The sequence below is a fragment of the Macaca fascicularis genome, chromosome 5, assembly GCF_037993035.2.
Source record: "Macaca fascicularis isolate 582-1 chromosome 5, T2T-MFA8v1.1".
Lineage (NCBI taxonomy): Eukaryota > Metazoa > Chordata > Mammalia > Primates > Cercopithecidae > Macaca > Macaca fascicularis.
The window spans coordinates 56,864,121-56,878,642 of NC_088379.1; the positions used below are offsets into that span (position 1 = coordinate 56,864,121).

The following is a 14,522-nucleotide window of genomic DNA, read 5'->3' on the forward strand; positions in this document are numbered from 1 at the left end:
ACCAGTCTCTATCTTCTTCCTCCTTCTGCAGGCCTCTACTTGGCGGCAAGGGAAAAGCAGGGTGCAGTTTGGTGGGTGGATGTCACATATCCCATCCCCCTTACAACTCAATACCGAATATGCGATAGGAGCTAGATTCAAGGGAAAACTGTAGGAGTCTTTGCGGCTATAAAGTAAGTTTTAGACTTGTGCTACCCGATGCAGTAGCCACTAACTATATGTGGCTGTTGAGCACTTGAAATACAGCGTGTAGGACCAAGAAATTGAATATCTAACTTTTAATTGGTTTACCTCTAAATTTAAAATAGAAGCAATGTAAAATATTTTTCCATTAAATGCAACTTTATTGTTTTGGTAAAACTGCATTTCACTTTGCTTCAAACTCAAATCTTCTGAAAAACAAGACCAAGGTAGATGGCAAGGTAGACACAAGATTAAAGATAAAGTATCTTTTTGGCACTTATTTCATATTGAAAATCTTTAAGGTATGTTAGGAGAAACCTGGGTATGTAAATTTACCTTTTTAGCTGTGAATTTTATAAAATGTATATACAGATAAAGTATTTTTGGTGAAAATTCAGTCCAAAATGAGATAAGCTGTCATTGTAAAATATACACTGGATCTCAAAGATCTACCATTAAAATGTGTGTGTGGTTTTTTTTGTTTTGTTTTGTTTTTTTTGAAATGGCATCTTTCTCTGTCGCCCAGGCTGGAGTGCAGTGGTGCTATCTCGGCTCACTGCAAGCTCCGCCTCCCGGGTTCACACCATTCTCCTGCCTCAGCTTCCCGAGTAGCTGGGACTATACAGGCGCCCGCCACCATGCTGGGCTAATTTTTGTATTTTTAGTAGAGACGGGGTTTCACCGTGTTAGCCAGGATGGTATTGATCTCCTGACCTTGTGATCCACCTGCCTCAGCCTCCTGAAGTGCTGGGATAACAGGTGTGAGCCACTGCACCCAGCCTAAAATACCTAATAATTTTTATATTGATTACATGTTGAAATTATATTTTACAACATATTGGGTTAAGTCCTTAAAATTAATTTCACATTTCTTTTTACTTTCTTTAAGGTGGCTACTAGAAAATTTTAAAATACTTGTATGTCTCACATTACAGTTCTACTTGAACAACACTGCGTTAGACAGATGACTACTGCACAAATTCTAAGTCAGAAACACACTTTAGCCCAAATTATTGGCTCAAGTTTTGCACCCAGACTTATCTGAAGTAGAGATGGTGTCCAAGAAAACTGACTCTTTCACATCGGTTTATTTGGTAGTTATCACTGCATTCTGAGTGGGAGAGGAAATAATAATCCTATCTTTTTTCTATCAGCATGTAAGAATAAGATTTGAAATAGCTGCTCCAAGAATTATTATTTAGAGTTCCTTGATCCAGTGTTCTTCCACTATAGATACATTGAGAAAGAAGATAAAGTTTTCAAGCCAATTCCTCTCCTACAGAGAACTTGGCATAATCATTGGCTCAGGTTTCCCAAGTAGCTTTTTGTCGGATGCTTAAGATATTGACATTTTCTAGTTCATCTCACACTCTAAGAAGGAAAGAAGGTGTATTCTCTTTCTCAAACAAGTCTGAGTTTCAGACTTGAACACTATTGTCGCCTGAAGTTGAGGAGCAACAGGACCTTTCCAGTCAATATTTTGGTGTAATGACCAAGGAAATTTCTCCACTCAAATGTAACAAAAGCAACTGCCAGTGGAATCTGTTTTCCTCAGATTTCTACACATTATGTGGAATTTCATCAGCAAAAATTGTTTGTAATGAAGAGCCTAAAAAAAAATTCTTTAAAGAACAGGATTAATTTGGAATGTCAGAGATTCAGTTCTATTAATCTGATAAAGACAGAAAGAAAATAGAGCAAAAATTCTTGGGTATTTTCTTTCCAGTAAGTTTAACACAGATATAGTTCCATGAATATAAAATAATGAAAACTTATTTAGAAGGATAGGAATATAAAGAAAAATTACATAGCAGTCATTCATGATACTTCCTGAATACCACACTGACATCCCAAATTATAGTTCTACAGCAGAATAAAGGAGTGCCATCTCAGCTTGAGATTTTGACCTTGCTATAAAAAAGTACAGACCTCTGCAGTATCCACAGGGTGCGGGTTCCAGGACTGTCCATGGACACTGAAATCTGCAGGTGCTCAAATCTCTGATATAAAATGGTATAGTATTTACAAATAACCTATGCACATCCTCCTGTATACTTTAAATCATCTCTAGATTACTTATAATACCCAAGACAATGTAAATGCTATATAAATAGTTATTATACTATATTTTTAATTTTTTTTTGTAGAATTTACTTTTTATTTTTCTTGCTAAGTTGACCAGGCTGGTCTTGAGCTCCTGGCCTCAAGTGATCCTCCCTCCTCAGCCTACCAAAGTGCTGGGATTACAAGTATGAGCCACTGTGCCTGGCCATATATATTTTGTATTATTGTTTATATTGTTGCATTTTTTTTTCCAAATCTATTTGATCCATGGTTGGTCAAATCCGTGTATGCAGAGGACTGACTGTACACTGCTCTGCTTGGGTGGTAGTACACAGGGTGAGAATGTAAGCCTGACAGCCAAAGCCTGGGTTCGAATCCTACCTCCACTACAGACAGCTGTGCAATCTTAGGTGCTATGCTGCAGTCTCCTCATATATGAGGTAGGAATAATAATAGCACCTACGTATGCAACTGTTGTGAGGATTAAATGGAAAGTCTTGAACAGTTCCTGGTGCATAGTAAATGCTCCAGAAATGTGAAAAATGTCAGGTGCTATTATTATTATGTAGCTGTCAGTACCCACAACCAGAGAATTTTAGAGGTGGAAGAGATCTTGCCTATTACACAGTTCAATCCTGCTTAAGAATTCCTGCTACAGTATCTCTTCCAAGTGGACTGAAACAGGCTCTGTTATCAACTAACCACTGGTGATGGGAACTCACTACTTCCCAAGAAGTAAGGTGTGTCTTCCATCTCAGTGGCTCTACTAGTTAAACACTCACTTCGTAACAGAACCAAAACCCCTTGTTGATCTTTTGTCCATCCATTCTTTTGCACAAGTCTAGTCATTCTCCCTTGTGGCAACCTTCCTTTCACACCCCATCAAGCCTATTTCCTGGGAAGAATCTGCTTTCCAGATTCTTCCAGCGATTCTAGAGCCTTTACTACTTTGAATTCCAACAACCATCATTGGGCATCCACTATATGCAAAGCATGTGGCTTTCACGGATGTTATGCATTCCCAAAGGGAAAAAAGATGCGTAGAGTCATTGCAGCTCACAGCTGAGCTATGGGCTGAGACACACAAAAGAGCAGTGAAACAGACTTGAGCATCAACCGGCAGGATGGAGACTCACCAGGAGGGATTACATCATAATCACACAGGGAACCACTGTCGCTTTAATCATTTATCTCCTGACTAGTTCCTCTCTGTGATGTGGAAATTGTATCCTCAACTGCCAATTTACCTAATGATTCAGAAAAGGGTAGGGAAAATAGAAAGGAGGGAAGGGCAGGATCCAATCACCAAAGCAAAATTGGGACAAGCTGACATATTTCTGCCAAGATTGGTGGAAACAAGCACAGATCTATTTCCTTTGAGCTGCTTTTTGTGAAATGGTGCTGGGCTGGCATTTCCTTCTCACAAGATTTGCTGTAGAAATCATAACTGTTAGAGTGGGAAGGAAATTGGAGATCATCTTGTCTGACGCTCCCATTTGACAGATGGAGAAACTGAGGAGCAGACTGGTTAAATGACCTGAAGTGGTGGCAAAGCTGCACTAATCTGAAGTCATGGGGTGCCTAGTCAGTCCAGTGCTCCAGCCACTCTACAACGCTGATACTAAGACAGGCGTTCATTAAAATCACTTGTTTCCATTTGACTTGAGGACTTACACTCATTGTCGCGTTAATCTCTGCCACCGTTTCTTCATCAGTGGGAAACTGATATATCTGGACCCCATTGCTGACTAGTTCACTCATGATCTTACTCTTGAATTTGTGTAGTTCATTCTTGGCAATGGTGTCAGCTTTTGCAATTATTGGAATGATGTTCACCTGTAAAACAGACACGTCCATTTTTACACAGTTCCAACATAAGAAAAATAGACAAGTGAATAAAACATAGCAAACAAATAAAATTGCAAAACCTTAATGTAAAAAATAAAGATGTTGCATGCTTATATCAAAACATCTGAAGTACCCCATAAATATAAACACCTCCTATGCACCTACAATTTTTTTTTTTTTTTTGGTAGAGATGATAATGAAAATCAGACTTTCTACCTAGGTGAAAAATTAAGAAGACCTGAGATAAACTTTTAGTTCCATATTCAAACACTTTTACTTCCTCCCATCCTGCACTGAAAGTATACTTGTAATTTCCCCTCCTGTGCTACCTCATTTTTCTTTACAGAGTAAAGGAAGTGTTGCTATTCTATGACAAATAGTGATAACAAAGGAGCCTATTCTTTGAATGACCAACCACTCCTTTTAGACCTCTCCCATCTACTTTAGGCTCTTGATTTTTGCACACCCTAACAGTATAATAACAAAGTTTTTGTAAGAGCAGTGGAGTATTCCGTCCTATGCAGCCCAACATCCTTTCTTTCTTCTGATGACCTGAAAATTGCTGAGAGGAGAACCTATGTATTAATCAAAACAAAAATGGTGTCGCCCACTGTAAAAGTTTTCAAAATCACACCAACTAATTCTTTTGAAAATCAGCTTCTATCAAATTACTCCTTCATGCCGGAATAAAACTGAGCGCCAAAGGCAAGGCTCACTTTCACAGCATCGGTTACAAAGAACAGGGGAGAACTCAGAATTTGACAGTAGTGGCAGGAAGCCCAGAAAGGGAGCCAAGGATACCCTAGAGCACAAGTTCCAAACCCTGTGTGGACATTCTTTTCCCGGCTGCCCCCAGCCCTGTGCACGGGACACATTTCTTAAATTCACATTTTAAGATTAATTTTCCCCTAATCCCTGTAGAAACAGAGGTTTCAATAAGATATTACTGACATCCGATATATAGAAGTATGGTCTTCACCCAGCTTAGGTGAGAGAAAACAGACTCGGTGAGGAAGCTGTCCTAGCCAGGGAACAGACAGTCTTTCGGGAGGTGTTCAGGTCACATCTGCATGCCTTTGCTTCTCCTTTTATCCAAAGGCCACATTAGAAATCCTGATAAACCCAAATGAGATGACAGGCTGACAGAAAGACCTATTCTTCAACCTATTCCTCAACCTGCTCCTAAGCTCACTATGCTTGGGCTTCCTCCAGCAAGTTGCGGACTAAGAAAAACATCATTGAGGGTGGGGGAAATGTTTGGATCAGGACTGGAGGAACAAGAAACTTCCTGTTGTTCTCACTGGCTATCTTTTATGCACATTTAGTATTTAATTAATGTCAACATAAACAAAATGGCAGAGATTCACTCTTTCTTGGGCAAATTGATCAGAGGAGATAGAGAAATCAAGCAATTTGGTTTTAAAACCTCTTTTTCCTCATTGGCAGGGGCTTGAAAGTCATTCCTGAAATGACCATACATTTGCTTAACTCTTCCCTTTACTTGTATAAATAAAACTTTGATATTATCATTTTCGGATGCTAGCTAGCTCTCCAACTCTCCTACGTTATCACTTCTTTGAAAGTTTAACCTGCTTTATGGTTGGTTGTTTGCTTTTATTAGTTGTGCCTGTTATGCATTTTTCTTTTCCTTTTTCAATGAACTCTATTAAACATAATCATAGTGTTGGATATTATCCGGCTAGATCTGCATACTCAGCCCTCAGTTAGGAAGCCTCCTCAGTCTACTTCCTTCAGAACGTCTGTGGAGAACGGGGCACTCTTGAGAACAGGGAGGTCTGCCCCTGCTTCCAAGGACACGACAGACCCGGAAGCGGCCCTCACTGCCCGTGATCTCTCCACTATCATGGCTAATGGCACAGCTCCCAGGGGAGCCGAGGAATCAAATGGGATGAAGAAGGGTTTCTATTTATTCTGCGAAGAGTACTCTAGCTGCAATGATCCTTCCAGGCCATTAGAAGATTTTTCTATAAACTACTGTGTCTGTGCCTGCTGGAAGCCGAAGGAGCCTGGCTTGGCTTCAGCCTCTCCAGACCTCTAAAGGCCAGTTCAGAGGCCTTGGGGACAGGCTGATCTCCTGAGCATTCTCTCGCTGTTCTGTCCCTCTGGAGAGAAAGCATCTTTTATCAGTGGTGTTGTTTAGACAAAATCATAGTAACAACACCCAGCAGAGTCCTCTAAAGAGCTTTATCATCTAATAAGACTTTTCTGTGAATGCAAAAGGCATTTTGAATCTAAGAGTAAATACCTTCCATGGCTTTGCTTTGTGGTTGTTCTTGTTGCCATTTGTTTCATCCTTATTTCAGAATGTATTGTCTTCTATTTATTTCAAAATGGAAAGTCTAATTAATTATATAGTAAGGTGCCAAATTTTATCAAAATGACCAGTCTCTTCCTTCACGTGTTGTGAGAAAGAGAAGGTATAAATGTGGCAAGCTCAGGGATCACACTTAAATGAAGACTTTGCTTTACTTGAACACACGTGTGCAGTTCAGTTTTTAAATCTAAGAAGCTGGACCATTATCATCACAGAGACAAAAATTTAACCTTTTATTCCACTGTAAACTTTGAATTAAAACCAAACCTCTAGAAACCTGTTAGAGAAAGTTTTTTTTAAGAAAATAAACAAACTTGGAAGTTATATTTCAACCTCCCATGTAAGAATTAAAAATACTTCCTGAAAGCGACTTGATTTTTTTTTTCTAGTTTTGTTTTGTTTTATTTTATTTTTGTCTAACAGGCAAGAGGTTTTGAAGTGTTTTTCTCATGCTGTCAAACACTGTTCCTGTAATCCAGGGCAAAAAAGTCACATTGAAAGCAGAGAACAAATTAGGGCATTAGTATAAAGAAGATCTAAAAGGAGAGTGGATGATAATCAGAGTGGCAGCAAGTACCTTACTGTCCAGCTTTTTCATGGTGACCAGATCCAGGGACTTCAGTGAATGTCCAGTAGGGGCAATAAAGTAGAGGCAGGCATGGATCCTCGTGTCATGGTAGTTGAAGAGAGAACGTTTAATCTTCAATTCCTCTTGCAGGTAGGCCTCGAACTGGGCATCGATATATTCTACTATCGGCTTATAGCTAGAATGCAGAAACGGCATGTTTCTAGGCTCAAACCTCTTTCACAATTTGGTGTAGACAATCCTCCATTCAACATCACAATGGCTTCTTCTTTCCCAAGGGCTAAAGCCCAAGTCCTCACCTAGGTATCCAAGGCCTTCCATCACCTGATGCCTGAACAGGGCTCCAGGCTCACCTCTCCTGTCCCAGCCACACCCAACCATTTGTAGCAGCCCCCGCGTGTCAAGCCCTTATTTCCTCTGTGTCTTTGCTCACGCTGGCCCCTCTGTGAGAACCTGTCTTTTTCCTACTCTTTTCCTGGCTAACATTGATCCTCTAAAACAGAGACTGTACATATGTGGAGCGGGCTGCCACTCTCCCAAGGTGCATCCATGGAAGATATTGCTAAGAGATTGTGGCATTCTTTCCCGCTGGGCCAAAACTGGGCCTCAAAAATCCATCTGAGAAAAGTGATTGTGACAGCTTCTCCCTACTGATTGCCATTGGTGCATAAAATGAAACTGTTGTGTGGTTTCAGAATACGACACCACCACCTACTGCGAGCTATTTCCTGGTCATCTGCTCTATTCCTCCAGAGGTGGGGGCTCTCTGTGCTCCCATAGCCCTGTGCACAATCCAACTCATCTAGGAACTAAGGTGCCTAGACTATTATGATCTTCGAGATTCCTTTCAACTCAAAATCTTCAAGATTTAAAGGTAAACGTTGTAACCTTCTCTTCTCACCAAATCATTCAAATCTGTTTTGGATAATTGTGTGTGATCCTATTAACTGACCATAAACACAATGACGAATAGCATATTGGGGATACACATTCCATAAACCACATGTCCAGGAAGTAAGCAGTATGTTAGGTCATTGTGGGAAACCCACTAATTTTTTCTGGTCTCCAAAGGGACTACTCAGAAGAAGTTTGTTTTAGCAACAAAGAGACTGTTCTATTAGGAATACAAAGAGTTAATTCTCCCCAAACTTATTGCCTTTCCGAAGATATAAGTTTTAAGAAAAATCAAAACATTTCAACACCCAAATCCCATACCCATAAGTTAAACTGAAACCCTTGAAAGGGAACCACAAATCTTTTATAATAAAAGTGACAGCAGACATCCTAAGAAAAACAAACATCCCCAAAATAAACAATAACCACAAACAAACTTATGAGCAAAACTGAAAGCAGTCCATAAAAAGCTTTTTGATATTTTTCTTTGGTGATTTTATCACAATCTATTGGTTCAATTAGAGTAGACAAAATCTCCAGAGGTTTTTTTAAAAAAAAAAAGGTAGGATATACCTCAGGAATAATAAAATTCCAAATCATGACAGGCAAAATTCCAATAAAAAGAATCAATGAGCAATAAGATTCTTCTATATTTTCTAATCTTGAAATATAGACATATATTGCATAATAATAATATTTAATGAGATAATTATAGAGGATGGTGGTTAGAAACATGGATTCAAGCCAAACTGCCTAAAACCATAATACAGCTGCACAACTTATTAGCTGCACAGCCTTAAGTCACTAAACCTCTCTGTGTCTCAATTTCCTCACAGGTAAATCAGAGACAAAAATAGTAGTTCTATCAGAGAGCTACTGTGACAAATAAATGAGCCAATACATGCAATACATGTAAAGGGCTGTCACATAAAAGATATAACTATTTCATAATTATATAATAAATAACCAAGAATCAAGCCTGACTTTTTAGAAAAACCTTAAAAAAAAAAAAAAAAGGAACTTTACATTCACCCAGTTCTCTGCTGGTATCTGTCCTGCTATGGAGCTCATGCCCAGGAGGGAAGTGCAGCAGGCCACTCCAGTGAGGTCCACCCATGCCCTTTGCCCTTTCAGTGTGGGGCTGATCCTTCAGTCTCCTGACACTGAGGCAGATTTGGGGATTAGGGATCTTCCCTAGCAGCCTATTATCCCCAAGGGTAAGAGAAGCAGCTCACAGCAATTGCTCCCCTGCATCCCCGGTGTCTGATTTTTAGCTCTTAGCACTCCTCCTCTCAATAGTAGTCCAAATACGGTTCTGCTTTCTATTAATTTCCCTTCTTGCCTCTGGGTTTTGATTCTCATCCTCCAAAGACAATGAGGCATAACATCGCTCATTTTGCAGTGAGGAATGCTTTCCGCACTGGATTCAAGACATCTTTTGTTCTCTAATATCACAGACTTCCTTCTACCTGTTCTTATTATAGAGTCCTGGCCAATCATTCAATCTCCTTTCCTTTCACTCCATGTGTTCCCTCTAGAAAATCACATTTATTCCCTCTAGAAAATCACTAGCATCCGATAGATAGTTCCACTCACCCTCTATCTGATGACAAGTCATAAATCTCTACCTTCAACCCAGATCTTTTCTCAGAGCTTCAGATCCATCCACAATTGCTTATCCTATATTTTCAACTGCTTTCCCAACTAAATATGTCCAAAACTGAACTATTCATCCTGCCTTCAAACCTACATTTTCCCTGTATTCCTTAGTATGGTGGCCACCACCCACACCACTGGCCAAGTCAGAAAGCTGGGATTCAACCTGGAGCCTCCTTCTCTTACCTCACATACATAATAAATCTGAAATCCTATCTACTTTACCTTCCAAACCATTATTAACCAATAAAAATAAATGTATTCCTGGACAACAATTTACCAAAACCACTATTCCCTATGTCAAAGATTTAATTATGATAATAAAATAGTTTCTTCTTGATGAGACTCAAGCCAGCCAAGTGGTTTTGTACTCCTCATCATCATCCTGTAGATGAGATGAATTATCTGCCTCTTCCTCCAAATCTTTTCCACTTCTGCATCTGAAGTCAGAAAGAAAGGAAGCTTAATCCCAGCTTAGCCTTTTGCTAGCTCCAGTCCTACTAACACTTATTTATATTCTTTTTGGCCAATTAAAACTTCCCTGGATTGTGGCCATATCAATCAGAGGAAAGACAGGAGGACAAATCCAGTCTAGCCCTTACATTTTCACATAATTTTCTTTTAAGGCATGGAGATATTCCTTGTTACACAGCACTCATTTTTTTCCATATACCTCCAGCCATAAAACACACACACACACACACACAAACGACAGAGGCTAACCCTAAAACCGATGGAAAAAGATACTTAGACAATGTTTTCCATCCATCCAACCTACCCACTGATCATTCTTGCAAAATGGCCAATGCCATCATTCAGAGACTGACTCTCCACTTCATATATGACCAAATACTTACCACGTTTTTCCCTTCTCTTGCTGTCTGTTAGCCAATTTTCCTTATCCCTTGACTACCTTCACCAGAAAGTGTGATTAAAAACTTAAAATTTAAAGGCCAAACAGTCCATCTCACTACTGTATAAAGATTTGGTGAGGTTGAAATTCCGTCTCGGGGATTTCAATTATTTCTCCCTTTGAGGGCTGACTATCATTATAGCTAGTGATACTCCATGGACAGCTCACCTCCCATCTCCCCATTGTGGGGCAAACTAATTATTCTATTTCCAATTAAACAACAAAACTTGGTTTCCCTTCTTCCCCAGACCCCTTTCTTTCTCCACTAAAGAGTACAAACAGCCAAAACAAGGAAGCCCCTAAATAACGAAGAGTGAAATATGCTTTTAAACATAACAGGAAACCTTACCAGATCTCTCTTCCTGCCTTCTTCTAGCTAGCCTGGTCTGAGGCAGATAATAATACAGCAATGCTGACATGTCCAAAGCCTACATAAACAAACTGGGACATTCTTGAAGTCTTGCATCTATGGCAGAAAAGCTTGCCTAATCCCCAAAGTAGGTAAAAATCAACATGGGTATAGAGAAATAGCACATCCCTTCCCGTATGGTTACACATTGATGCAGAAACGAATATCCCACTTCCAGTTTCTTGAGGGAAGCAGAGCCTGTCCGAATAACGATTTGTGAACAAGTCATTTGGCTTTACAGTCAACAGTGTCAACAATACCTTCTGAGGTACAGGGTAACAGAGAGTTTTAAGTGCCATTAAAGAGGTTATGCAATAGCTGTCAAGAAATTTCAGAGGAAAAAAATATTTGGTATCTAGGTTAGGTTAATATCACACTTCCTCTCTTCTAAATCTCCTTGGAAACTATTATTTGACCCAAATGAGTCAGATAATTTCTTAAGGAGGGCTCCAGCTGCAAATATGAGGATATGCATTGTCCTAGCTGTTTGCTGCTGAGTGCTGATTGGGAAGTGAAAAGGCACCAGCAGCCCGAGGGAAAGTCCCAGTTTAGGGCAGAGGCAAAAATCGAGTGGCAGCACTGTGACAACCCCAGTGAGCTGGAAGAGCACAGCGAATCTCAGCAAGAGGCTATGTGGAGGATGGTTCTCATTCCTAGGGGGAGGGATCCTGAAAAAGTACAGTTACTGTCTTCCAATCAAGGAATGCAAGAATAAGATTTTTCCTAACCCCAGGGAGAAAATCTATACGGGTCTGAGAGGTGGAGAACAGGCCTTGCTCTGGGTATGTTCTGTCACTATGCAATGATTGGAACCCCTGGCTCTCTTCCCAGCTCCCACAATGCACTTGTGCCCCTTTCCTTATGACCAGGGCTTTTCTCTTCATTTACTGCCCCTGGCATTACAAACAGCCTTCAGGCAGGGGCCTCTCCATCACTCCTTGTCATTGAGGTCATATATTAAGAGCAACTGCTCAGCTGCAGTGTCAGAGCCAAACTTGTTCCCTGCCCCAACACAATGTACAGATAGTCCATTTTGGCCAGATGCAAAATAAAATCTTTCTCACTCTATCTAACAGTTGTTCCTGTTATCACGGGACAATGTCTACTGAAGAGCATTTAAAGTGCTTTATAGATAAAATAAAGAGCTTGGTGCTCAGCTAAAGAATGAATTAAACATTTCTCTGTCATTACTGTGGTGCTCATACTTGTATCAGGAATAGTTAAAATGTATCTAGGCAATACACATTTCTAGATAAAAACAGGCGAGTTCCTCTTTACAAAACACATGTATATAATATACAGTTCTGAGGAATATGGAAAAAAATCCTGATACAACTGAAGTGTCTGAGCTGTAAGCAAACACACCCTAACTTACTGATTTGTTGTTCATGTCTACATGTTGGTCACACTAAGCAGGTAGACACTTATGCCCATAATGTTGTAACTGCTCAAAGATGTTTCTGGAAGCCCCATTCTACAATCACCTTTGGGCCTGGGGCAGTTTTATTTTAACTTTCTCAAACTTCTTTTGAGAATGAATGTACTATGTAAAATAGTCATAAGATATCTGAGGTTGAGACTGATGAACAGAATTGGTGCTCTTGAGAAGGAATGTGAACAAAATCCTGAGATTTTGAATCTTAACGAAATTTTAAGAATTAAAAACTTCCCTCAAATAAGAGCAAACAGCAACTCATGGTAAAGACCCAAACTTACATGGCTTTATAAATGGGGTATACTATAAAAACTCAGTGTACTATTTTATCATTACACAGCAAGCAATGGTGAAGGCATTTGTTTACCTGGGGCAGATTTGGTGGAGCATCTAGAGACCTCCCCTCTAGTGTGCTGGCTTCCCAAGCAGTATGAAGTGATTGATGGCTGGGTTTTCTGCTGAAACTGTTCTGTGGGGTGGCTGGGTGTTTCTCTAGACTGCTTTTCCTGGTAGGAAAGCCCAAAACCTAGTTTCATGGCCTTTGCGGAAAGATGCTGTAAGCTAATTTAATCCCTCTAATAAATCTCCCTTCTGCTTCTACTAGCTGGGATCAATTTTGATGTCTGATTCTGATCTCAAGGAAGAACATTCTCAGAAAAATTCTCAGAGGACAAGAATATCACACCTTTCAGGCAATAGAGGACCAAGCCCCACAACTAAAAAACCCCCAAAACATTTGGCCTTTAAATTTACCTGGGATGGATCCTGCTATCTCCTCATCATGTCCCCCCAAAATCCCAAGATGTACCTGTCATCTTTATTTATCTGGTCTCCAAATCCCACGGTGTCAACGATGGTTAACTTCAGCCGTACATTGCTTTCCTGAAGCTCATAACTTCTGGCTTTTAACCGAACACCTGGTTCATTGTGAGTAGCTGGGTCACTTTCAAATTTGGTGTTGAACAAAGTGTCCATTAACGTGGATTTGCCAATGCCTGTCTCACCTATGTAACCACAAAAGAAAAATTAGAGAATGTGTCAATGTCTTTCAGACATGAGTTCAGTTCATCAGTATTTTTTTCATTAGTCATGATTATAAAGTTTAAAAAAGAAAAACTGTCACCAGAAATGCCACTGTGAAGAGATAATTCTTTCTATGTGTAATCTATGGAATACCTTTCTAAAAATGCCTCAGTGAATTTCAGAAACTATTTAGCAGACAGGATTTCAAATTTACAGATCAAGAGATTCTTCTTTACCTCTGGATAGAAAAATTGTACTTGCAAGTTTGCCCATGCTCAGGTTGTATATTACAAGAACATGAACTTTACCTCTTTCTCTCCTAAATGTCAGAGTATAAAACTATATTACTTAAGGGATAAAAGACTATACTGTTGAATTTCTGTTACTTGAAACAAGTGATTCCATTTACACTGAATTACCTAAAAGATCAGTTAATTCAACACCAATATGATACTGTGTCATATGCTTTCCAACATAATACAAAAGTGAAGGAAGACGAAGTCTTTCTGGATTTGAACTTTCTCTGATTAGAAAAGCCTTATATGGCTTGCCTCTAACCATGATGATTCACTTATAGGGTAAAAGTTGGCCAAGTACATTCATCTTACTCTTTAACCTTTCCTGTTGTGTCCCTGAACATCTAAGATCATAGAATTTCCTCTTTAGTCAGGCTTCATTCAGCCAGTATTTTTCCAGTGCCTACTATGTACAAGTTCTGTGCCAAGTTCTGAGAATTCAAGAAACTAGCCTGATGGGGTGGTCTCCCACATCTTAGAATCTGGTCTAGAACATGATTGAATAATACCAGTCAGACTCTAATTTATTATTATGGGAACAACATTTTAAGTGTTTGTCACAACTGCTTTCCCCTTATAAGCAAGACCATCCTTTACACCCATGACCCTGCTAGTTGGCCACAGACAACTAGACCATGGCTAGGTCCTGACCTAAAGGCAACCACGGAAGCGCAATCATTTCACTATGAGCTGGGGCTCCACATTGGAGAGTGGCCTATCTAATCACAATTTTTCTCTTTGGGTGTTTGAATGAGATACATGCAATCTCCACACAGTGTGAAGGCATGAAAAAGAAACGATATACAAAGAGAGGTAAGTAAGCAGAAGCCATGAGGCAGCAAAGGCTGTAAGTAAATGGAAGCCATGCTGCAGACAGAAT

General features: G+C 39.7%; 1 protein-coding gene across 12 annotated transcripts in view; it reads right to left on the reverse strand.

Moving 5' to 3' along the window:
* SEPTIN11 (septin 11) overlaps positions 1-14,522 on the reverse strand; it is a 138,985-nt gene that overhangs the window by 22,015 nt on the left and 102,448 nt on the right. For all 12 annotated transcript variants that reach the window (XR_012434853.1, XM_074039842.1, XM_045392453.3 and 9 more), the window contains 3 exons: positions 13,132-13,327; positions 7,008-7,194; positions 3,922-4,083 (listed from right to left, as the gene is read on the reverse strand). Coding sequence is in view for 11 of the 12 variants with exons in the window: in XM_074039842.1 (XP_073895943.1) it covers positions 3,922-4,083; positions 7,008-7,194; positions 13,132-13,327 (545 nt within the window). In the remaining variant the exon portion in view is untranslated. The remainder of the gene's footprint in view (positions 1-3,921; positions 4,084-7,007; positions 7,195-13,131; positions 13,328-14,522) is intronic.